At 42.1% G+C, this 23,967-nt stretch overlaps 1 protein-coding gene across 3 annotated transcripts in view; it reads right to left on the bottom strand.

Moving 5' to 3' along the window:
- Positions 1-23,967, bottom strand: part of DOCK3 (dedicator of cytokinesis 3) — a 185,547-nt gene that overhangs the window by 55,348 nt on the left and 106,232 nt on the right. For all 3 annotated transcript variants that reach the window (XM_059479976.1, XM_059479977.1, XM_059479978.1), the window contains 10 exons: positions 23,510-23,635; positions 13,992-14,116; positions 9,789-9,951; positions 9,215-9,321; positions 8,357-8,528; positions 7,773-7,870; positions 6,015-6,098; positions 5,575-5,675; positions 4,193-4,274; positions 16-186 (listed from right to left, as the gene is read on the bottom strand). In XM_059479976.1, coding sequence (XP_059335959.1) covers positions 16-186; positions 4,193-4,274; positions 5,575-5,675; positions 6,015-6,098; positions 7,773-7,870; positions 8,357-8,528; positions 9,215-9,321; positions 9,789-9,951; positions 13,992-14,116; positions 23,510-23,635 — 1,229 coding nt within the window. The remainder of the gene's footprint in view (positions 1-15; positions 187-4,192; positions 4,275-5,574; positions 5,676-6,014; positions 6,099-7,772; positions 7,871-8,356; positions 8,529-9,214; positions 9,322-9,788; positions 9,952-13,991; positions 14,117-23,509; positions 23,636-23,967) is intronic.

Here is a 23,967-nt window from a genome sequence, read left to right as displayed (position 1 = left end):
TAGGAAATAGCAAACCTGTGTGAAGATGAGAGTCTCAGAGCTCCTGCTGTCCAAGCTGAGCACAAATCTGATGGACTGGAAAAGCTCCTGGATGCTGGAGCGGAACTGCTCCTCCTCCATTCCACAAGTAGCTCTGGAGTAAAGGATCCGAGATTGGACAATGAACTTGAAAAGATATTCCAAGGCCTTAAGGAGCAGGAGAGGAAGGAGATCAAGGCAGAGAAAAAGAGAGAAAGAAAAATAAAGGAGCTTTAAAGAGAGCCAGGAAAGACTCTACATGCATAATAACTAAATTCTTGAGCTTTAGAAAGGAGAATGAAAAACAGGCTTTATAAGTTACATAATTCAGTTGAGGAAAAACTACTCTTAGGCAAGTACCCATTCTCAACCAATAATTTTTGTTACTTCTATGTCCCACTAACAGAAAAAGTATGCATTTACATGAAGGAGACAAATCTGAGTTACATCATTTGAGGAAAATTTTGGTCAAGGTATGAAATGTCTGGTTTTCTCATGACTTGGCACAATGAAGTGGCTGAAGAAGCTGTTCTGTTTTCTTTCAAAATTTTGTAAATGGTATTATTTAGAACTGCATTGATTTGGCAGCAGTGACCATGAAGAAAACACTTTGTTCTGAGCAGCTGTAACAAGTCCCTGTCCTGTCAACAGTTCTGAGCCACCCCAGCAAGGTGACACTTCACACCTTGATACTGGCTGTGCACAACTGGCAGAGCCAGAGTGTACCAGATATCAGGGACATCACTCCTTCTGTTAGCGCTTAACAGGATTCACCAGCAAAGCAGGACTGAGGGAAGACATAATTCAGTTTTGATGATATCCTCAAAACCCAGTACAGGAAAACAACAGGCTGGAGATTCAGCAATCATAGGCTGTACAGAAACCTTAGTAATATTTCACTGTATTCCATGGAAAATGCTCTTGTCTCACCTCAGTGCTGGGAATTCAAATACAGGTTTTGCTCCCAGGAGATATTTTTGCACTCCTAAGAGTCCCTCACTGAACCACCACACAATAAGCACAAGTATGCAATGCTATGTTGTAAGCTTTAGAATGCCACAGCTTTAAGGATATAGAACAGGAATGTGAAATTCCTCGTAAAGCCATCATGGATTTCAAAATGCCATTGACTCTTACAGCCTTCCCCCCTCCTCCTCCCCCCCAGACATTATGGCAACATTGGTAATTAGCAGTTATTATTCATACTTCTGTACTAAACCATCTCTCAGTGAAGCTTCCTTACACCAAGGAACTTCATCAGGAAATCTCAGCTGTGTTCCTGTTTCCAGACAAGACAAAGGCCAGCTGGATCCCAGTCAGCTCTCCAAGGCTGACAGCCCTGTGCCAACACCAAACCCAGCACATGCAGTGCTCATGGGAGCTGCTTTGAGCCTTCAGTACACACAACCATGATTCTCATCTGAAGGCTCCTAACTTCAATGTGAGGTTCTGCAGTCAATCAGAGCATTTGTGTGTGAACCTCCATAATTCCCTGTGGAAGGTGAGACAGCAGGGCTCAGAGCACTGCACTTCCTTAGCACAGTGAGCCCATACAGGCACTGAACCAAGGAGTTCCCAGTGTTTGCACACGTGGCTGGGATGCCAAAAACACAAACCAAGTCTTGGCAGCACAAGTCAGCACCAGGACTAACTTTGGCTCCTGCTACCTACAGCATCACAAATATGATGTGAATTTGTGACTGAAGACATACAAGTGCACTGAGATAAATTCCCAGCCTTCAGTGATGTTTGGCATGATATAAAAGATCAGTGTCAAATTGAAGTAGGTCCCTCACAGCCTGTGTGCATGCTCATGTAACAAGTGAGCACCTCTGCCCTGTGACCAGCACGGAAGACTCAGGGAAAACCTCCTGAGGAAAAAAAGCCCTTGCTGTTGATTCCCTAATCTAGGCAAAACCCACTTATAGTTCTGCTGGAAGAGAACTGAAGCTGGAAGGGCATTTCCTTGACACAGTTCCTTAGTTCTTAATTTCCTCAGAGACAGCCAAACTGGCTGTGGAGCCATTCATGCACACTTGGTTACAGAAATCCCCTGGGAGGCACAGGCAGCTCTTCTTGGATGGAGCTTTTGTGGAGCTTTGTATAGGGCACAATAAAGGAGCATGATGCTGTGTTCTAGGTAGAAAATTCCTTTCAGTTATAGCTTCTCCAAGTTGCACAGGAGGTTTTGAGAATTAAGACCAGTCTTGAGGGAGGTAAGAAATTTTAGAAGTCCTCTAGAACTCTCTTTGCTAATGCCAGGGGTGGAAATCAGAATCCTGTGAGACATCTGCATGTCCATGATGAATGTACATGAGCAGCCAGGAGCCATGAGAGTGCAGAGTATTTCAGCAGCAGCTTTAGGGCACTACACTGAACAGGTAATTCAGGGGAAAAGGGATACAGAGCTATCCTATTTTCTCAGTCAAAGAACTTCTAATGCAAGGACTGTGGTGAACACATCAAAGACCAGAGCAATCCTCAACAGTAGAATCTGGTACTAGTAATGAAACATTAGCAATGAAAATGTCTTTGGTACAAACTTTCTCCAAATGCCTGAAATACCATCTGGAAACAAAGAAGGAAATCAATCACTTCACTGTAATGGGAGAAGATAAAGACCTGAATTTGGGCCTGCAAGAGATACCTGCAAAGGCAACTGTCTGAATAAGATGTGACAGCAGCGTGGGTGGCAGAGGATGTGCTGTCAGGTCTGCACAAACTCTGCTGGTAATTTTAATTCCTGTGCTTGGAAAGGCTTGGGCTGTCAGATCTGCAAACTGACCTCCCTCCCAGAGGGAACAGCCACATCCCAGGCCAGCACTTGAGAGCCTGAGAAAGCAAAGAGCTGCCTTGGAGGCTGAGACACAAGGTACCATATTCACAGACTGACTTCCCTAACCCCTAATCCCTAAAAGACATTCCTGCATTTCTGTCTTTACTGTTTCCAAACAGGACTGCTATGAGGTTCCACAAATGCAGATCACATAGGGACAATATCCTACATCTCTATTTGCTGCACTGCTTAAACCACTAATGAGTGATTTGAGAGGCAAGAAAACCTCCTCGAAGTCATTCCAGCTGGAGATCTTCTTCTCATCTTCATAACTTTAATAGCTTTTTTCTCAATTACAAAAAACCAAGGGAGATAATGATAGAAAAAAAAAAAAGAATGAGAAAGTTGCAAATTCCTTGAAAAGGCATCTTTGCCCTATTTTTACCATTCCATATGAATCTGTGGTTGAAGATTCCAAAGATGATGTTCCTAAGCATGTCAATATCTACAAAGCCAAAGCAAGCCCTGGTGTAATGCCCTTGTACTATCTGAGTAGGATCCTAGCAGGGGATCTGGAAAGTGAGAGGATGACACTGGCAGTGTCCTTCACCTGGAAGAGGTTACACCTATTTGAACAGACAAAGGACAAAATCCACGTGCTGATCACTGCCACTGCTTCCAGTTCTGCAAGTGCCCAGACTCAGGTGTTAGGGCACCAGCCCGCTTAGAGGCAGGTGGGCATTCACTCAAAGAAAAACATCTTCCTGCAAATGTTGGCATCTTGTATTTGTGCACTTGACACACTGACTTCCAGGCTTACACATGATAAAATGAATATTTATCCTCTGATTTTTCTGTAATAGCACTAAAACATTCCTGTTGTTTCTCACAGCTGTGCCTCCCTGGGACATCATGCTCCTATCACAGAACCATAGGTCAGGTCCTGTGCTACTTCTGAGGATTTCCATCCTGTTAAAGACTCATTTATCTGCTGCTTAAAATACTCCAGGACTTCAACCCATGCTACAATGGAGCTGTGTCACAGCCAGAAATGAAGAGCTTTGATCCATAGCACCCATACCTGATACACTCAAATACACTGCTGCATGGGGGGCAAGGTGCAGCCCACATCAGTGGGGTATTTATGCACTAGCCATGGAACTAAGTCCCATTTAAGTTCTCCACAGGGTTGCAAAAGGGCTTAAAGTGACTTAATTATTTCAATTTTTTCAGCATAAGAATGAATCTCCCCCTAAAACTAAAACTGTGGCTATATATAAAAAAACCTGGTTAAGCAATTCTAGGAAACCAGTGCTACACTACCCTTGACTCCATTTGCAGCTTTGCCAGCCCCTCTGGTGCCAGAGGAGCAGCCAGCAGTGCCCATTGGATACCTACCCTCATTGCCTCCTGGATGTGGTCCTGGCGCACGAGCTCGGCCGAGCGGTCCATGTACCACTTCAGACAGCGGATCAGCTCCCTGGGGGAACAGGAGCAGCAGCTTCAGCACCTCTTCTGACAGCCAGCAAACATCCTGGTGTTAGGGACACATCTCTAAAGCAGCCTCATTTCACTTTATTTCAGCGGTCAGTTGGTACAGCTGTCCTTGGTACTGAATTTACATAGTATTTACATTTATTTAAGTTTCAAAACCAGAAAATCATTTCTTCTCTGTAATTGACTTGGACCATGAGGAACAGTAAGAGCACATAAAAAAGGTGTTGTTAGAAAGATAGCTTTGATAAAGGCATGGTTCTAAGACCAAAATATACATTTGTTTTAATAAGAGATCCCAGCTCTCATCTTAGTAAGAAGCCTTTAGAAACTGAGATCACAAAGAAAATACCTGCATCTATTTTGCTAAGTACACGAGACCATCTGGACTAACTTACAAAGCTGTATTAAACCCATGTTTTATTTCAGACATCAGATCACCAAAAAACATTTGTTTTGTCTGAAAGAGGTGCTAATTAACACAAGGCAGAAGCAGAACACCTTTTTACCCTCTGAACACAACTGTGCCTTCCAGTGTTGTATATTATGTATGGGTTTCTACCTGCCACTGATAGAGTATTTTTCACATTTATTTTAATTACACAAAAATGTGAATTGCTTAAAATAATCAAAAGAAATTATTAGCTGCTTTTTATAGTTTACTGTGGCCAAAGATAGAATATATTCAAATATACAGAAGCAATGGTCTAAAAGAAAAACCCAACAACCTGAAGAGTAACTGTTAGTGCTTTCAAAAGGTCTGTCTCATTCTCTGATGCAAGACTCTTTTGAATACCAGGAAATAAGACAGAATCATCAAAGTGACAGTGAAATTTAAATTTCTGATCTACTGAAATTAAACTGTAACCAAATAGAACATCTTCTGTGAATATCTGTCTACTTTGGAAGTTACAATTAGTTCTCTAAGTCACACAAGTCATGTCTCCCAGCATCCTTAAGATGAGGAATGCACGTGCTCTCGGGAGCTCATTTGTATAGACTACAGACTGATAATGAGTTGTTGCTGAGTGTCTCTTCAGTTAAAAAAAAGCAAAAAAGAAAGAAAGAAAATAAAGATTTGCCAGTCCAGAAGGAAAGAGAAATGCCCAACCATGCTGAGCCACTGGGGACATTTGGCAGCTTTTCCCTACAGCTGTGCTGGAAAACTTCCAGGTGAGTAGCTCTACTTTTGGGGGCACTGCTGCCACGAAGGTTGTGATCCTGATGGTGGCACCATTCCCAAGTTTGGTGATGCTGCCTCTCAGGGGGAGGAACACAAGACCTACTTGTAAGCCAGAGCTCCTGCAAAGTGCTTCTGGATGTAGGTGTCCATCACGGGGCGGAAGTGGAAGTACTTGCTGTCACGGAGCAGGTTGATGATGAACACCTGGGGACATGGAGAAGGGAACCCAGCTCAAGGAGCTGCACATTGCTGCCAAGGGACTACAAACAAGTGACCCAAGGTAAGGAGCATTCAAATACATGAGCTGCTTTAAGCAGTCACTGCTGTGTGATCAGGTAGTACTGGTTGCTTCTCCCACGTTACAGTGAATATTGCTGCCCCTGCAGGTGCTGAGGTCAGCTTGCCCTCCTCACCCAAGATCATTACAGAAGGCATGGCTGGATCAGCTGAGTATTTCATATCTGGCAGAAGTACAGTACTAGTAATATGATCATAAGGAACTTAAAACTCACTGAGCACGAGGTAAATAATCCAGCAGCTTACCAGAGACTGAAAGACCAACAGACCATACTTCTCTGTGTTGTCATCCAAAACTACAAACAACGTGTCCAGAATATCTTGTAGGAACTAAAACGACATGAACAAAGAATTTAAACTTAAATTGTATTCAAAAGGTTATTTCTCCCCTGCTTTAATTAGTTCATACATGTTAATATTGTTGTGAAACACTTGGCAAGGATAAATCACTTCAGGTACATCCATATGATGTGACAGATTTTAATTTGATTTTACAAAGATAAATTTTTCTCTTTATTCTGCAAGGAATATTTTCAAACAAAAGTGACAGAAAAACAAAAAATAAGAAATATGTACTCTATACCTGATTTTTAATTTTGACTGAGTGTTCCTTTCACTTTAAGCTGACTGGAAGTGCTGCCTGACACCAGTGGCAAAGAACTTGCACTCATTCTCAAATCATTGGAGTCTCAGGTACTGTTCAGCATCAGAGGCTGAGGCTGGCCAGTACATTAAATTATGTTTAATATTGAAATTTTTGTTAAATGGGAGAAAGTAAAGCTTTTCTAACAAGCATTAATTGGGGCAAGTTCCATGTTGCCAATTGCTTCTTTCACCCTTAACTCCACAGCTTGTTGAGCACTGACAGTTCAGTGATTTTTCTTCTCAAAGCACAGTCTCCAAAAGGATGAGTGTGAAGGAGAGTGCTGGAGATTGTTAACTGCACATTCTCTCATGATTTTTTAATCTATTCTACTTAAATTTCTAATGTGGACAACAAGAAATAAATTATAACAATTTATGAAGTCTCTGAAATGATAAAATGTCTTTTTTTCTGAATTATTACATTCTGTTCTTCATATCCCAGTGCCAAATGACAGCTGATTTATGGGGAGAATCAATTACTTCTTCCCATGAAATAATTCAATCCATATCTTTCTTCTTCTTTCTCTCTAAAAACCAGATACTTGTACTGCCCTACAAATGAGGTGTACAAAACATGACATTCTTGAAGAATTCCAATACAAATGGGATTTGTGCTGCCCTGTTACTGTTACCAAGTTATCACAAAGAGTAACATTCATAACAGATATGGCAGCACTCAAATGAGTTACACTAAAGTGGTTTTAATGACAAACTACTTATTATGTGATAGGATTTGTCTTCAACTTCTTCTCCTTGGTTGTGTTAGAAATCAGCTTTTACTTCCAGATTTATAGAAATAAATCCTAGAGAAAGTTCCCAGTACACCTAAGATTATCAGAAATGAACTTTGTTTTGCTGAAACCACAAGTATTCAAAGGCAATTGGAAGTTCTGGGCCCTAAGGAAGCTCAGGCCACACCAGATTACCATGTAGAGCAGCAGTGGCTACACAACCTGGTGAAATGATGAGCTGGCAGCCAGAAGCCTGGTGCACTGCTGGCTGGATGCAGCAGAGAGCCCCTGCCAGGGTCTGTGTGTGTCTGTGTCCCATACTGTCCCATACCAGCAGCTGTGTGGGACTGCAGGCTGCAACCACTGGTGCTGAGGAGCCAGCACATGTGGCTGAGAGAATCTGACCAAGGATTAGCTCTGCTTTGATCCCACAGACTGACTGTGCCCTGATTCTCAAGGGTATCTTCCTGTCCAGTTTCATGTCATAATAAAATCCCAATTCATAGAGGGTGAGAATTCACAGTGTGAATCAAAAAGCACAGTAAGAGGAAGCCTTCAGAAGTGGCCTGCAGGTCTGAACTCAGTGCCTATCACAGATACATCCAGAGGCTGTAAGTTAATGCAGTACCTTTACAATCTCCTCGCCACTGACATGTCTCAGTCTTCCCAGAATATCCATCACTCGGTCTGGGTAAGCTTTCCATTTGAGCAGGGCAAGCAGATCCACTGCAGAGAGAGGAAGGAAGAGCTACAACCACACACAGAGGGAAGAATGGCAAGCCCAGACCCATCAGATTCATCACTTTGCACTTCTCCTCTGGATGCAGACCACACTTCTTGGGAAATTACATATATATATATATATAATGGAAAACAAGAAGTACAATATGGAGTGAGTTAATACTGCTAATGGAGAAAGGAATTGAGTTAATACTGCTAATGGAGAAAGGAATGGAGGAATGGGAAAGGGCTTTGGAAAGAGTAAAGGTTGCATTTTTCCCTGTGTGACTTGACACTGCACTGTGGACAATCCACTCCTGTCTGCTTGTGCTTTAGGGACATTGCTGTTAAAAAAATCTTATTTACTGAGCCACTCTGTCAAAGCCAAGCAAAACAAACTCTGGATTGTGTAGAAGTGCTAACAGTGAATTTTTTTTCCTCTCTTTCCTAATTCCTGCTGCCTTGGGCAGTTCTGAGGGATCAGCAACTCACCATTCTGGGTCAGTTTGGTAGAAGAGAGCTGTGTGGAGACTGAGAAGGTCTCTTTGGTGCTGCGCTGGAAGATGAGGCTGGAGGGGATGTTGGGGCAGCCGTTGTAATCCTCCTTGCAGCAGGGCAGCCCCAGGTAGAGCGCGTGGTTGTTGAACGTGCTGTTCTCATCACACTGCAGGGACAGCATAAGGGTGGAGTTGCACCTTGTCCATCTCATCCCACACACCCAGAGCCTGTGAGCAGTTCCCCAACAGTGCCTGTGTTGGGATTTTTGTGGGTGCACACCAACATTTCTAAGGAAAAGCTGTGCTCGGGGGCCTGGACATGTCCAGAAGAGACCCAGCTCTACAGAGTTATCTCCAACCACTGCCTCGTTACAACTCACCAGGATCTTCCAGATGTAAACTTAGTGCTGCTGCCTGAAAATTGTACTGAACAAATAAACCCAGGTGAATCAGCAGGAAGGAAAAACCCCAGTGCCCAAATCTCTTGCTGCAGGGCTGCCAAGCTCTGGCACTGCAGCACAAGACATTTGAATCCAACACAATGTCATCTTGCAAAGGCACAGAGCAATTACTCAGACTGGTAGAAGTGCTGAATGCTCATGAACACCAACGTGTTTGAAGTCAAAATGGATGGGATTAATAGCAGATAAATCATTATCATCAGGATAGAAAAGGTAAGCTGTAAGAAGGCTCTAGCCAAACCATGTGATTTTGAATGTATAAAATTTTGAAACCACTATTAATCTGTTCCTCACAAACTTCTAAGAAGGGGGAGATGGATAATGTAATGACCATTAGTCATTTAAGTAATGAAGTAGAGATGAGCAGTGAAAAGTCTGCAGAGAACTGGTACCTTATAAACATAAAGCTCATGGATATCATCTGACAAGGTCGTGCCATCATCTCTCATCAATGGGGTGAATGCAAAACCAAAGAGTTTCTTTTCTCCCTTGTCTTTTGCTGCAGCAAGAGATAGAAAGAAGGAATTGTATTTGTGCATACCTTGTCAATATATACAAGATTACTCACCAACTTCTCCACATGCCTAAAAGAAAACAAGCAGCTACATAACAAACAACTTTTCTAATTCCAATACCTTTTTTCTGGTTCTATGTAAAGGACTGACAAGCTTCAAATCAAACACAGACATGCCAAACACAGCAAAATCTAAACTGTTTATCCTGCAAAGAAAACATTCTACAGAAAACCACAACAAAAGAACAGCAGGGACAAACATCTACAAATTGCTTTGCCCTGCACTGACCGTTCCCCATGTTTTCAGTGTGCTGTTTGATAAATTCAGCAAAAGGTGGCTTAGCAGAGCCCCTTCACTGTGTGTCAGGCTGGCCTCCCCTCCCTGCTCCCACCCAGTGACAGGCTGATGCAGCTCTGGCTGGCCCTGCAGGAGCCCATGGGGGGGCACTCACTGGAGCAGTGGCGGAACTCGAAGCGCAGGTGGGAGCCGCGGAAGCGGTCGATGGGGATGGGCAGTTTGATGATCTCGCCCCAGCGCGGGCTGTTGTTGTGGTACAGCACGAAGGAGTGGTACGCGCTGCGGCTCGGCTCGCCCGAGCCCAGGCTGATGCAGTCCTGCCACCAAGGGAAACAGGAGCATTGAGCACAGCACATCAGCACCCAGGAGCCATTCACTCAGCCAGTGATGACCTTTATATCATTTATATAATTATTTTATATTGTATATATATATATATATATATATATATATATATAATATTTATATAACCTTTATATAATTCATGGCTTTCTGTGGACATAAAGGAGTCAGAAGCAGAAATTCAGACACAATGAAATGTGAATTTTTAGGAGATCTTGGAATTTTGTTTCAGGTCAAAGGGTGAACTAAGAGACCTGTGCTACTGGATGAATGCCAGTATCTTAAGCTAAGTTTTCCATGAAGTACTGAGTAGATACAATAAACATCTAAGTCCAAATATATAAAACTGAGTCCAAAAATAGGATACAATAGGACCATCACTTGTAATATTAGCTTTCTGTGAAAAGATCCTTTAACCAGATTTCTGCTTCAGTATCTCAGTTCAGAAGTGATAAGTGACCTTTCCAAGCTCTTTACAAATATTCATCTTTCAAAACTACAACTATCCAGCCTCACCAACTATCCCAGAAACTTCTAATCAAGTTACTTCCTCAGTGGTAAGCAAAGAATTTCTGTGTTAACACTCATCACTAAAAACATAATTAGATCTAAATTTCTGCCTTCAGAACTCAGAGATCTTGCCCAATCTGTGCCTTCACAATAATACAGATGAAGAAAAACATGAACTCATATTGCTCAGAAAATAAAAAAAATTCTTAAAATATTGAAGTCTTGAAAAAAGGACAGTAAAAGGTCCTTTGTGATGAAGACATGGAACAGGTAGCACATATTTTATATAGGAGCACTAACCCATGCTCTAGACCCAGCACTGACAAAGAGATGCAGGAGATACAACATCTCTCAAAACCAAGCAGAAAAAAGACAGCTTGGAGATTCTTCAGTTTTAGCATGTCCAAGGATAATGAATCCAGGAAGAAACAAGCTAAGCAGACCAAGAATAACACATGGAATATAAATTCTGATGTAAACCCCCCCCATGGAACAATATGATGACAAGAACTGCTACTGGTCATTTCCCCAAGGCGTCCATAAATTTTAACCCAAGAAAACACCAGAAATGTTGATTTTTTAAAATCTGTAACCATCTGACTGCCCAGTCAAGAACACCCCATTAACCAGACTCAGTTAGTTCAACCCCTGGCAATAATGTGCTGGCTTTGAGAAAGTTAAGAATTTGTGAAGGAGCCCAAAAGGGAAGAAATGCTCTCTGGAATTCTGGGATTCAATGCAAGGACAGCCTATGTTGACAGGGACTCACTGCAAAGGCTCTGATCCAAACTGAGTGACTGAAGGCTGAACTCACACAGCTCAGTCCTCTCAAATAATCCTGAGCCACCACATGGGATGAGTCACAAGCCCACATTTTTTTAATTAAGAATTTTTTAAATTAAGAATTAAGTGTTGCAGATAACAACGGGTTAGTAGAGAGCAGTGCCAGTACTGCAACCCAGAGCACCTCTAAGATTCCAGTTCTATTCTGTAACAAGAATAAATGGCTGGGCTTCAACACAGCAATTCCAAAACCTCATTCTGCATCGGCTCATAGGAGCAAACAAAACAGTATTTCTATTTTCTCTACAAGGTACAGTAAAAATTCAAATTTTAATGTGAGCTTTTTTTGTCTCATCAAGAAGCCACCTGCTCTGGCTGACAAACTGCCAGTCTTTGAATGCAGTTGCATGCTGTGAACTTCAAATAAATCAATAGTCTCTCCTTCTGGTTGTTAACTTAGTTCCCATGTAGTTATACTACAGTCATTGTCTGAGGAGGGCAGACTGGTAAATCTTTAATTCTAAATTGTGATCTGCAAAATACAAACATCAGACTAATCTCCAGACACCTGGTGACCCTGAGACCCAAATATGCAGACGAATTAGAGGGCAGAGGCAGGGAAGGGAAGCTAAACTAGAAAACCAATCAGGAAATCTCTATTGTTAAAGGTGTGCCTTAGAATTCATAGGCTATTCCTGCTACTGGAATAGAAAGAAGAAACGTGAGAAATGTGTCAAAGGATTTTTTTTTTTAATTTTTCAGACTATATTGAAAGATACTAACAATTGAGTAAGACCATTTTGAGAAGGAAATACTCATTTTCATTTTGAACAGCACTACATTCTGGAGGTAATTTCACTCCTTTCAATAGGACTATTTCTGGATCAAAATACACTCAGCAGCAATGAGGAGCTGAGAAAATTCTCATTAATGCTGTGCATGGTTCTGCTAAAGGCTTCACAAAGGCACAATTCAGATTTGGGTTGTGCTGCTGGTTGGGACAAGGTTAAAGATTTTACTCTAATATCAGATCAAAACTCTGGCCACTTCCCCCATCCTGTGTAACTCTGCACACAGTGCCTCTGTTGGCAGCTCTGCTCCAGAAAGGCCATGGGGCAGGGATGGTGGAGGGTATTGCAGACAGGAGCAGCAGCCAGTGCTCCAGGCTCCATGAACTTTCAGGGTTCTGCCCACATTCACAGGCATCATTGAACACCAGGAACCAAAGATCTCCCAGACACAAACCAAGTGTCTTTGCTGCTCTGACTGCAACTGTACAGAGGAGCAATACCATAAAAACTGGGACAGAGAGTTTGTTTTAAATATGATCTAAATTTTAAAACCCCACAAAGATCCTTTCTATATAAAGTCTCTCCTTTATGGCAAATACTAGAATGGTTTGTGTTGAAAAGGACTTTAAAGCTCATCTTGTTCCAAACCCCTGCCATGGGCAGGGACATTTTCCACCAGACCAGGTTGCTCAGAGTTCCTGGCCTTGAGCACTCCCAGGGATGGGGCAGCCACAGCTTCTCAGGACAATCTGTTCACCTGATTTTTTTCTAACTGGACTGACCATCCTTTCCAATGTTTGTGCCATGCCTGTCCCACTCCGCCATGTAAAGCCTCCATGTACTTCCAATAGTAATAACAGGCAAAGACAATGAAAAACCAACTTCATCTCTGTGAATGACCACTCCAACCAAAATCACCCAAGTTAAGACTGATAATGACTAGAAATTATCTGGCTTTTGTATGTAATCATTAGGCACCATTATGTGTTAGCATTTGAAGATGCTGATATTGCAGTTTGAGGAACTTCTCTTTGTCCTTGGCAGACTGAAATCAAGTGATGATTAAAAATTTGCAACTCAGTTTGAAAAGCTTAGGCAGAAAAGGAATCTGATCTTCCTGCAGCAGCTCTGAGCACAAACGAGTTCTTTACAAGAAATACACTTCACGTTTAATGAAACCATAAGCAGTTGTAGTAATGAAAGCTCTCCTTTCAATTAAAACCAGAAGACTGTGGCAATGTATTCCTACACACTTCTAGGTGTTAGATTCTCCACAGTAATGGCTACAAAGCCCATTTTATTGCAGTGGAGGTAAAAGAAAAGGTAGGGGGAAGTTATTTCTGATAGCTGCTCATGCTGAAATACTTCCTGTTTACTTCTCTAGATTCACAACCTCCCACCCACCTCCTTCTCTTCAATAAAACTAAAAGAACAGAGGAGGTAAAACAGGAAACATAAACAATCCCCATTCCCAGCTGGAATGAAGCCAACCCAGGGTGAAATTTTATTCAAGTTATTTTCCAGAACTACATTCAGTACTGTAACCCAACAACTCAGATTTAGAAGTCTCCCTTGGAATCACATTTCATTGTGTTTGAATGTGTATGACACACATTATTTAATTTTAGATATGCCTATACTCCTTAGTTCTGATTACAGTTACTCTAAATTTTTTTACTTTAGCCACTGACATCACATTTGGAAATCACACAGGCTTTTCAGTTTATGAGTATTTTCTCCAAGCCTTCTATCCCCATATAAGGCAAGTGCTCCAAATCCTTACAGATTTATAACTGACCATAATACAGAGCTTACAAACTTCATAATAAAAAAATATAGACAGAGAGCCAGTTTTATTTTAACTCTTCCCTTGCATCAGACACTCTGCCCTGCAGGGAGCACCTGAGGCTCTCAGGGAAAGGAGCACTCACCTTCAGGATTTCTCCATCAGCATAGAGCACGTACATGGTCACCTCGATGTTCTTCTGCACACTTTTGCCACCCCTCTCAAAGTCCCCCTTCTCCAGGGTCAGGTACAGGTCATTCCTGATGTCACCTGCAGGGACAGAGGCAGCCACAGCCTTAAACTCCACAGGGAACCCGGGGCTGTCCCAGTTCCATTCTCACATCGTTCTCTGTTCTGCAAGACGATGGCTGATGCCCAAATCATTCCAAGCAAGTTAATTGTTAATAAGGATGAACAGTTTAATATCAGTGCATCAAACCAGACCATTGTTAGTAATGCCTTTAATAATGTGAACTCAGGATCAAGACTGGTTTTAATTATGTAAGTGAGGAAGGGAAAAAAAACCTCTTACTGCTATACTGTGCCTTGTTAGCTGAGCTGGAAGTGTCAGCTGAGCCTGACAAAACATCCTTAGCTTCAGACTTCCTATTTGCAGGATATTTTATGAAAAATAACATTTTTGTGATGATCAGAATAACATTATGTTCAGTTAGCCTTTCAAGCATTTTCTGTATTTTCATAATTTCCTTTTATCATAACAACAAAATAAAAGCAGCTTTTTTGGGAACCTGATCACAATTCAGTTCAGATGGATTAGAAAGGAATTATAAATGTAATTTTTGCTAGATTTTTGGCTGGCCTCTGGTATCCATATGCATGGCTATATGAAAGCAGGCAGTATGGACACTTGCCAGCTTCTCACTACGTCATTTTCAGGAGCTTTCAGACCAAATTACTATATTCAGAAATAGAAATGCTTGTGTCTCAGCATCTTGTTATCCTGATTTTCACAGACTCTAGCTCACTTGGTTTGGTTTTATTTTAGAATCTGATCTGGGAAGCTGCTTTCAAAACTCATGTGCTCAATTCTAAGGCCTACACCAAAAGGACAGCAGGTATCACCTATTTTTCTGTAAGACTGAGTTACTGTCACCATTTTATGATAGTTCACCCTTAACATTTCTTTTTATCCACTTGCCAGAAAGGCAAACATACTAAAGAGCAATATATAAAAATACCAAAACCAACCAAACAAAAAATTTCAAACCCTTTCAAGGCAAGTATTTTGCTAATCAGCCCCAAGACACTAAATAATGAAGTAATGGAAAAAAAGCAAAGACTCCTTCAATGTCCTGCTTCTTCCACTTGGAGAAACTGATGCAGTTAAATCTCTGTATTAATCAGAAGCACAATGAAATAAGGCAGCATTTGCTTTCAGGCACTGAGGGACATCCTTTTGTGCCCCTCAAAGCAGCACTTCAAATTCTTCCTGAAGTCTAAAACCCCACAGAACTTGTTCCTTAATCTACTGTAGGGACAAACAATAGATGCTTTCAGTCCTGCCTTTGCTTTCAGTTTTATTTCTGGAGATAAGGACAACTCTTTCAGCATGGAAAATCCAGCTCTGTGGCTGCAGTCAGTGCTTCCTGCCGGGAGCTCTCTGGGAATGGCAATCTGTGTGCAGAATCTGCTCCTTTGTCCAGGAGCCTCCCTCTCCTGCAGGGTCAGTGCTGGGAGCACCTCCCAGCCAGAGGCTGAGCTGCCAGGGGCATCAACAGGGAAAAGATGACAGCAAGAGCTTGGGGAAAGACCTGGGATATTGGATCTGCTTTGGCTTATCAAGGCACAGCATCAAATGCAACAAGCCACAGGCCACAATAGAGAAAATTATCTTGGGGATCAAAATCAAGCTGAGATACCTCTATCCTGATTATAGGGATAGCAAAGAAATACAAAATTCATCACAAAATATGGTTTGAGTCATTTGCTTTGAAAATTCTCCTGCTTAACAGACTCCATCCCTTTCTCTCAGTGGTTTTCTCAATTAGGAAAAATTTTCAATTTGTATGCCGTAAATCTTAATAGAAATTAATTGTACTCACTATAATTAGTATTTTGGAGCTCCCTACTTGTGACCTCTTTTCTGGAAGGCAGTCTGGCTACACAAAGTCCAATGTTAGATAGCAAATCATTTTCCAGCCTAAATTAAAGGCAGCATTTGGTTATATATAGCATCTTATCTTCTATTAAGCTTAACAGGAGGGATATTACTCCACTAATTAAAAAAAATGCCTTTGGGGTGGGGTGTAGAGGGATCTTAAAACCAGTGGATTTGCATAAAAATTAAGGGAAAAGATGGGAAAATGTGTTATAGTGAAATACAACAGTCTATCTTCTCTTGTAAAAACTGTCTATTGGCTCCTCAAAACATAAAAAAGATCACTACATACAGTAAAAATAGGAAGTAAATGCATCTAACAAAGACAAAAAGCAGTTAACCATCAGGTAGGGTGATTATTTTGGTGGAAATCACCTTCCTACAAGGAGCAATCACCTTTTCCTAGCATATGAGTTGACCTGAGGCCTCACAAGCCCTTTGTTTTTCTCCATTTGCTTGTGGTTTTGGGGGATTTGAGCTCTGCTACCCCAGTGGGTGGCACAGAAGCCAGAACAAGTGCTTGAGCACAGAGCAGCTCATTGCAACCTCTGCTCTGAGTGTGCAGGGCCAGAGAGAAAGCTCAGCCCCACGTGGGACTGGGCACGCAGGGACAGTGGGCACGGGACACTGAGGGACACCTGGCATGGGACAGTGGGCATGGGACACTGAGGGACACCTGGCATGGGACAGTGGGCATGGGACAGTGGGCATGGGACACTGAGGGACACCTGAGGGACACCTGGCATGGGACAGTGGGCATGGGACACTGAGGGACACCTGGCATGGGACAGTGGGCATGGGACAGTGGGCACGGGACACTGAGGGACACCTGGCACAGGACAGCCCCATGGTGGCATCAGCAGGACCAGGAGTGGCCTGGGCAGCTCCAGCCCCACTGACTGTGACCTGCCCAGGCAGGAACCTGGGCACACAGGGCTTGGCCAGACAGATTCCATTGCAAAGAGACAGAGACACAAACAATGAACTTGTTTAGGATGTCAGAGCAGTCATGCAGATGACTGCACCAACAGCCCTGTGCCTGTGACAGCAAATCCTGCATTCTGGGGGACAGCCAGGCTGGGACCTCAGCCTGGACCACAGAGACCTCAGGCCTTCCCAAACAGCAGCACAGAACACAAAACTGGGTGAGCTGTGGCCTCCCACCATCAGAAGAGGAATAAAACATGCTACAAGGCCAGTGGGCCATGGGTATTTATAGAGCAAAGCCTGCTGATGTCATTTTAAGCTGAGGTCTCTGTGCTGGATGGCTGTCAGGGATAAACTGAAAACCTCAGATTTTTCAGAACGGGATTTGTTTCAAAACCCATCCATCTACAAATGTTTGCCAGTTAAAAACAAAAGTAAACTTCTTTTTAGCATAATCCATGCACTTTTTATACACATATAGTTACTGACATTAATTCTGGATCAACTGCCTTGAAAGACAGTATTTTCCATGATAATATCAAAAAATCATCTTCTGATATTTTTTGGGGCTCTGTCTTTATCAATTCCCTTCACCTTTATTTGGGTTTTGTTTGTATGTTTTATCCTATTTATGAGGCCCAATGTCCAACATAAAGCTGTTTAAATTATAAATCATAAATTATAGCTTGGGGGGGGCTCACTTGCATTGACCTGAAACTATTTTCATGGTAATGGGGACAAAAGGGAGTGGTGGAAAAGGCTACATGAGACAAATATTGATTTTGCACTTGCAGTATAAAGGAATGTACTGGAAGATTTGCAAATATTTATTTATCATTTTCAAGACTTAATAACCTGAAGCAGCCCAACAGCCACTCCTTGTCCAGTCTGCAGCAGAAGAAATGGGAGTTTATCCTGACAAGCTGTGTAGGTTTTCCACTGGAAGACTGACCAGTCACTTGTACTGCAAAATAGTAACAATTTACAAGAACTGTCTGCATTCAATCAAACGCTTTTTATTCAGGGATCCTAAAGATTTTGGTCCCACAAGACAGGAAAGGTCCCTGTTTTGTGCAGAATACTGTATCAAAAAAGGGTACATAATTCATAGAAGTTTCTGCAGGAGAAAGAGACACAAATTTCTGGTCTTTCAATTCTAACAACTTCTTTTTCTGAGCTTGTGACTTTGTGGGCATGTACTATGTCCCTGCAAGCTGGGGAAAGTGGCAGCTCTCAGAAGTCTGCATGTGTAGGTCTAGTTTCAGCTAACTAAAATAGCTATTTATCCAGAGAATATTGGATTTTTTAAGGTGGAAGTTTGGTCTTTTACAATTTAGGCAGCCAAGGGGGAAAAAATATCAGAATATGAGAGTTCAGGTCTGCTTTTATGAAATTGCTGCACTGGTCCTATTCACTTAGGGCCCCACACTGCGATGCACTGTCTGCTGGACTCTCTAACACCTCTGGGTTTGGCATCTCTTCAAAAACAGTGGCACTTCACAGAAGAGTGAATGGGCAAGAAAGATATTCAGACTATCTTCCACAATGGCTTCTGAAGAAAACCCAAACCTGTGCATTTATGTCCCATCCATAAATGAACAACCAGAGCCAATCAGCAGCACCCCACTGACCTGAGTCAAGTTACAGCAGCTCCAACTGAGGACTTGGGCCAGCAAGGAAAGGCTTTGAAGCAAAGGATAAAGTGTAGAGGATTTGTGTTCTTGTGCAGTGTTATCTATTACTTGTTCTGGCTCTGTGTGTTTGAGCTCCCTGCAGGGGAACTGCTCTGCCTCCTGGCTGAGCCTCTCCCATTACCCTGCACACTCCCTCTCTGCATGGGAAGCATTCCCTCTCTTCCCAGGAGCTGCTGCTTTGGAGGGGGCAGTGATGGGTTCCTGATCTCAAACAGGAGAACTCCACCCCCAGCTGGAGGTGCAGCTGCCTCCAGTGCAAGCACACAGCTTCCTGTGAAGGGCAGGGACTGCAGCACAGCTGAGGTTGACGGGAGCAGCTTTGTGCTCATCCCATTACTCAAACCAAAGGGACAAGGACAAAGTGGCCAAGGGTCACTGGGAAGGGTCTCCAGCACCCTGTCCTGCTTTCTGGCTGCCCCTCAGGACTTGTTCCCCCCACTGTGTGACCCTCCTGGCTTTAACAGTGCCACCCCTCTGCAGCCCCCCCATTTTCCCAGTGCACTCCTGGCACAGTCCCACTCTGGGGGATCACATTCCATCCCTTCCAGCAGCTCATTTCTCTGGCCCTTCACCAGCCAGGCAGCAGGCTTTTCTTAAGGCCTATATTCTTGAAATAGTTACAGGGAGCAACTATTAACATAATTGTGAGCAATATTACAGCAACAAGGGGAAACAAAGCTTTTATCTCCTGCCTCTATGGCAAATTAAATTAGCTTTTTTTTTTTCTCTAAAGAGAGCATTATGCAAGTTTAACTCCGTGTGCTTCTCCAGCTTTCACTGAGCAGAACACAATTGTTTCAAAGAAAAGGGACAAGCAATACTTATTAGGTTATTTGCTACCCATTGTTTGACTTCTATGTATAGAAAAGAATTTATACAATGCCCTTTTTAAATGCAGTGATTTCCCTGGAATAGTCGCCTTTCAGTAGTAGAAAGTTGTTTTTTAATGCTTTTTGTCTCCGCCAATTTTCCATTTCCACAAGTTTATTTATGACAATAACACTTTTTATTCTCCCTGTAGATACTTTCTGCTGATAATCATTACAAAATTGGCTTTTGGTCTTATTAACACTCTTGCCATGAACATTCTGAGAATGGCAGATGGATTTTACCATGTCCTTTCCTCAATGCATTTTTGCCATGACTTTGTGCTCCTTGACTGAACAGATATTGAGATGCTTCTCACCTGTTTCTTACTGATTCACCTGTCACAGTTCTTAAATTTGCCTGAAAGCCTGTGGTATGAAGAGAGACAAAGGCTCCACCTCCCTGTCACCAGAGTTTCCCTGTGATGTTATGATTCGCTGTCTTTATCAATCCCAACATTCCATGGAAGATATGAAAATGGGAAAAAAGCAAGCAAAAAGCAGACATTACACAGAAAAACAGAAACTTACACCCAACAATCTTCATCTCTGCATCAGAAACAAAGGGGAGAGAATAAAGGGAAAGGAACAGGAGAGAAGCCAGGAAATTAAGACAAGGAGAGAGAAAAAAGAGAAAGAAACATCACTCACGAGTCGGAGATGAAGCATGCACTTTTCATCAGAGGATCAAAGGAAAAGACAGAATACTTATCAGCACATGGGCAAGGGAGGGATGTCCTTGGGGGACTGACAAACACCAAGCCTGTGCAACAGATTTCTGCTCAGCAAGTCCTGCACAAAGCCCAGCTGCCATCCCCAAGGAGCAGCACAGGCCTCACTGCTCTCAGCTCTGGGAAAGGTAAAATTGGCACCATCAGATGCATGGCCTTAAACCCAGGAGCAATTTAAAAAAGGAATAAATAAAAAACACAAACCACAAATGAACAAAGCCCCACCATAACTTCTTCAGGAGGCTGGTTTGACTGAATCCCCTCTAATTTTGCCAAAAAAGATAACTGAAGTCTTTATGATGCCCTTGTCAGATCACAACGCAGTAGGAAACAAAGAACATTTTATCTTTACCAAAGAAGGCAGGAAGGGTTGTTTTATACAATATTAAACTTGTTCTGCATAACCATGCAAGATACAAACCCATAAAGAACCAGTTTCACTTTGTTTCTCAATGATGACCAGATACCACTGATGTTTTTCCTATCTGAGGGACAGAAAAAGAGGGCTTGATACAGGGAGCTAATGCTACAGTTTAGAAAACAAAAAGGGATAGGAAAACAGTAATGAGACACAGCTACAAAATTTTAATAGTTAAGATGTGAGAGGATTTCCTGTTAAAAAAGAAAATTAAACCGTTCAAAACTATGACCATAAAATTAAGTTGAAGTGGTAGAGCTATTTACTTTTTTAAAAATAGATTTCTTGGTTCAGCAGAATGATCACTGTTTTTTTTAAAGTACCAGGTGACATAGCCTTTATTAATTTATCCATAAAAAACATTTTTAAACCACACTGTCCTGAAAAATCTGTATCCACTTGCAAAGTACAAGTCATGAAGTTTCTGTGCTGTTTTCTGGAAGAGGAAACCCTGTGTTGAACGACGAACAGTTCTGAAGCAAAGCAAGGAAGAGCTAGTTTGACAAAGACTATTAAAGCAGCAGACATGGCTGAGAATTGCTTATGTGCATGACAGGCTTCTGTCTTTGGTTAGGGGTTTTTGTTTCTCTTGTTTTGGTCATGTCTGTCCCCAAAGAATTATTTTCCAACTTTAGACAATACTCATAAAGCTAAGGAAGAATGTTTGAGCCTGGCTGTAGAAACAGAAGCACAAAGTCTATTGACAGACATTCCTTGCTCTTGCAGCTGTGCTAATCCACCTGAAGGGTATCACAACCCCAATGTTCTACCCTGGATGTCAGGCAAACTCCAGCCCCAACTGGATCTGTTGTGTTAAAAGCAAACAACAGGTAAATATCTGCTGTCACTTGAACACATCAAACATTCTTTGAGTTCCAAAAAAACCCTGATTAGTAATTAGACTGAACACTGTTTGCTGCATCAGTGGAGTTCCATTACATTTCAATCTCCTCATTTTCCAGAGATTTCATTATTCTGGGGAATGCCCAATATAGTGAGAGCCTTTGTTTGGAGCTCCATTCATGACTATCCCTCTCTTCACAGCTCCTCTCTACTCTGGCAATGTCCTCATTTATAACTACAGTGAAAGTTGATTCACACTTCCTCAACTGCTTTGCTTTTCTTCCTTGGTGTTTACAGACATGTACAAGCTGCCTTTCCTCACAAATAGAAGCATTATTCCCACAATGCCTAAAGCTTTGCATCTAAACTCTATATATGAAAACCTCTTGTGGCACACCTGGAATCAAGGAGAAGTTCTGTGCCCAGACCCTGTAGAGAGGCAGGAAGCATTTAATGGCAGAATGGTGATCCTTTCACAGATTTGCTTCTATCTATCAGCATTTTGAGCATATATATATATATGTGTGTGTGTGTGTGTGTGTGTGTGTGTGTGTATAAATGTATGAGTCCAATTCCAAAAAGGTTACTATCTTAAAACCCAGTGTCTTCCCCAGAAAGAACTGTGGTTCTCACAAAGAGAATCTGGAAATTTGGATTAGCTGCAGTGAACAGAGAATTTTAAAATCTTAGGGCAGGAACATTTTTTGTATGAGCACTGCTGACCTGTTTGCTCTAGCCATGGCCCAAAGCAGAAATACAGGGGACACATTGTGCACATGCAGAGGGGCCAGGGCCCAGAAAACAAAAAAAAGTTACTCAGGGAACACTGAGGACACAAAACTGTTCCTTCAGTTTCAGTGGCCTGAGCCACCTGAGGTACAGTTTTAGCCACAGAAATGGAGGATCAAGCAGTTCTTGCAGGAGAATCAACTCCCTTGCACACGTGTGTAAATGTGACACATCCAACTGTGATCTCAATTACAGCAGATCACCTTGCAATAATTCATCTTTTCCCTATTTGATTGCTTTAGGCTATGCCTGAAACTGCTATGAGGTCATTAAGAACCAAAACTTATAACTGGCTTTATAGCCCACATCCTCTGCTGCTCTGTTACCACTATTTTCAAGCTCATTAGTAAATATACACATGTTGTTCTGAATCCTTTGACTCTTTAGTTTCTAGAAAGGCTTCCCACCTACTCCATATTTTATTGTGGTTTCTGAAGAGCTCCCATAATGAGGCTACAACTAACTTCTGGTACTGATGTCTCACTGCACCCTTTTGAGTAATAAAATCTAATGCTTTTCCCATTATGCTTTCATCAAATCTCCCGTGCCTGTAAAGTCATCCTTGGGCTTGCTCATCACAGCAATGAAGTAATAGTTCAAATGCTACTAATTAGCAAACCCATTTCTTAGCACACTGCAAAAGCAAAGCCACTGTAACACCAGGTTTTATGTGGCTGCAATGACTGCCCACATTCTGGGCTCTTCTCAAATGAACTCTTGCCAGTGCTGGGGCTGCCAAGCCAAGAAGCATCTCCAGCTGCTGCTCCAGAGGTGAGGAGCAGAGTAAGCACAGCAGGGCTGCAGCCAAGACAGTGCATGGACCAGCTGCTCTGTGAGGCCAGAGGGAAAATCTGACCTGCACCTTCTCTGCTTCTCATTGCAAAAGGATCACACAAACTCAAAAACATCAAGGTTGCAAAGTGCAAACTCATTTTTTTCAAGGATTTGGATTGTTGGGAAGAAGAAATTTCATGCATTTAAAAAGAAACATCTCTATGCTGAGTGTAAAAAAGGGATATTAACTGGCAGGGGTTGTGGGGAGTATCAGAGCAATCCTTCCAGATCCCCTCCTATCCCTGTGGTTTTAACACCTCTCACTGTAATGTCTGTTCCTGACAATGTTTTAGCATTTGCCCCTCCAAATCTGGCATTTACTGATAAATAGGACAGCTCTGTTACAAACCCCACTCAAGTAAAGTGTCCATCCCAGTTGCACTCGATTGGGAGAGTAGGAGAAAAGAATGACAATATTTCAGCTTGGAGCTGCTCTGCTTACCTGGCATTATGACATCAGGAAATCCCAGCTTCCTGGTGACAGAAACACCTCTGTTAAAGATCATGGGGTTTTCCCTTCGGATCTGCTCCATGTCACCACGAAGAAGCTGAAGAGATATTATAAGTCCTGGGAAAAAAAACCAAAGAGGTTCATTGTTTCTGACCTAAGAACTAGATTCTGTGTGTACAAAGCATGCAGGTAAACAAATGTTTTGCTCCACAGTTAATTTAATGCAAAATATAAACAGTTCTTTTCTCCCTTGGAGCACTTGAAAATTGAAATGGAGGAAACAAAACTGTTATAAGGTATCAGTTAAGCACACAGAATTATATTAAAATACAACTCCTAACAGTCAGAATACTTAATTTTGCAGACATGTCTCAGGTACAGAAAGTACCATTATTTCTTTTCCTCACATGCAGCAGGTTACAACACCTCTGTCTGAGGGAGCAACAACC

The sequence above is a fragment of the Ammospiza nelsoni genome, chromosome 11 (genome assembly GCF_027579445.1).
Source record: "Ammospiza nelsoni isolate bAmmNel1 chromosome 11, bAmmNel1.pri, whole genome shotgun sequence".
NCBI lineage: Eukaryota > Metazoa > Chordata > Aves > Passeriformes > Passerellidae > Ammospiza > Ammospiza nelsoni.
This window is presented reverse-complemented; position numbering and strand designations above follow the sequence as displayed.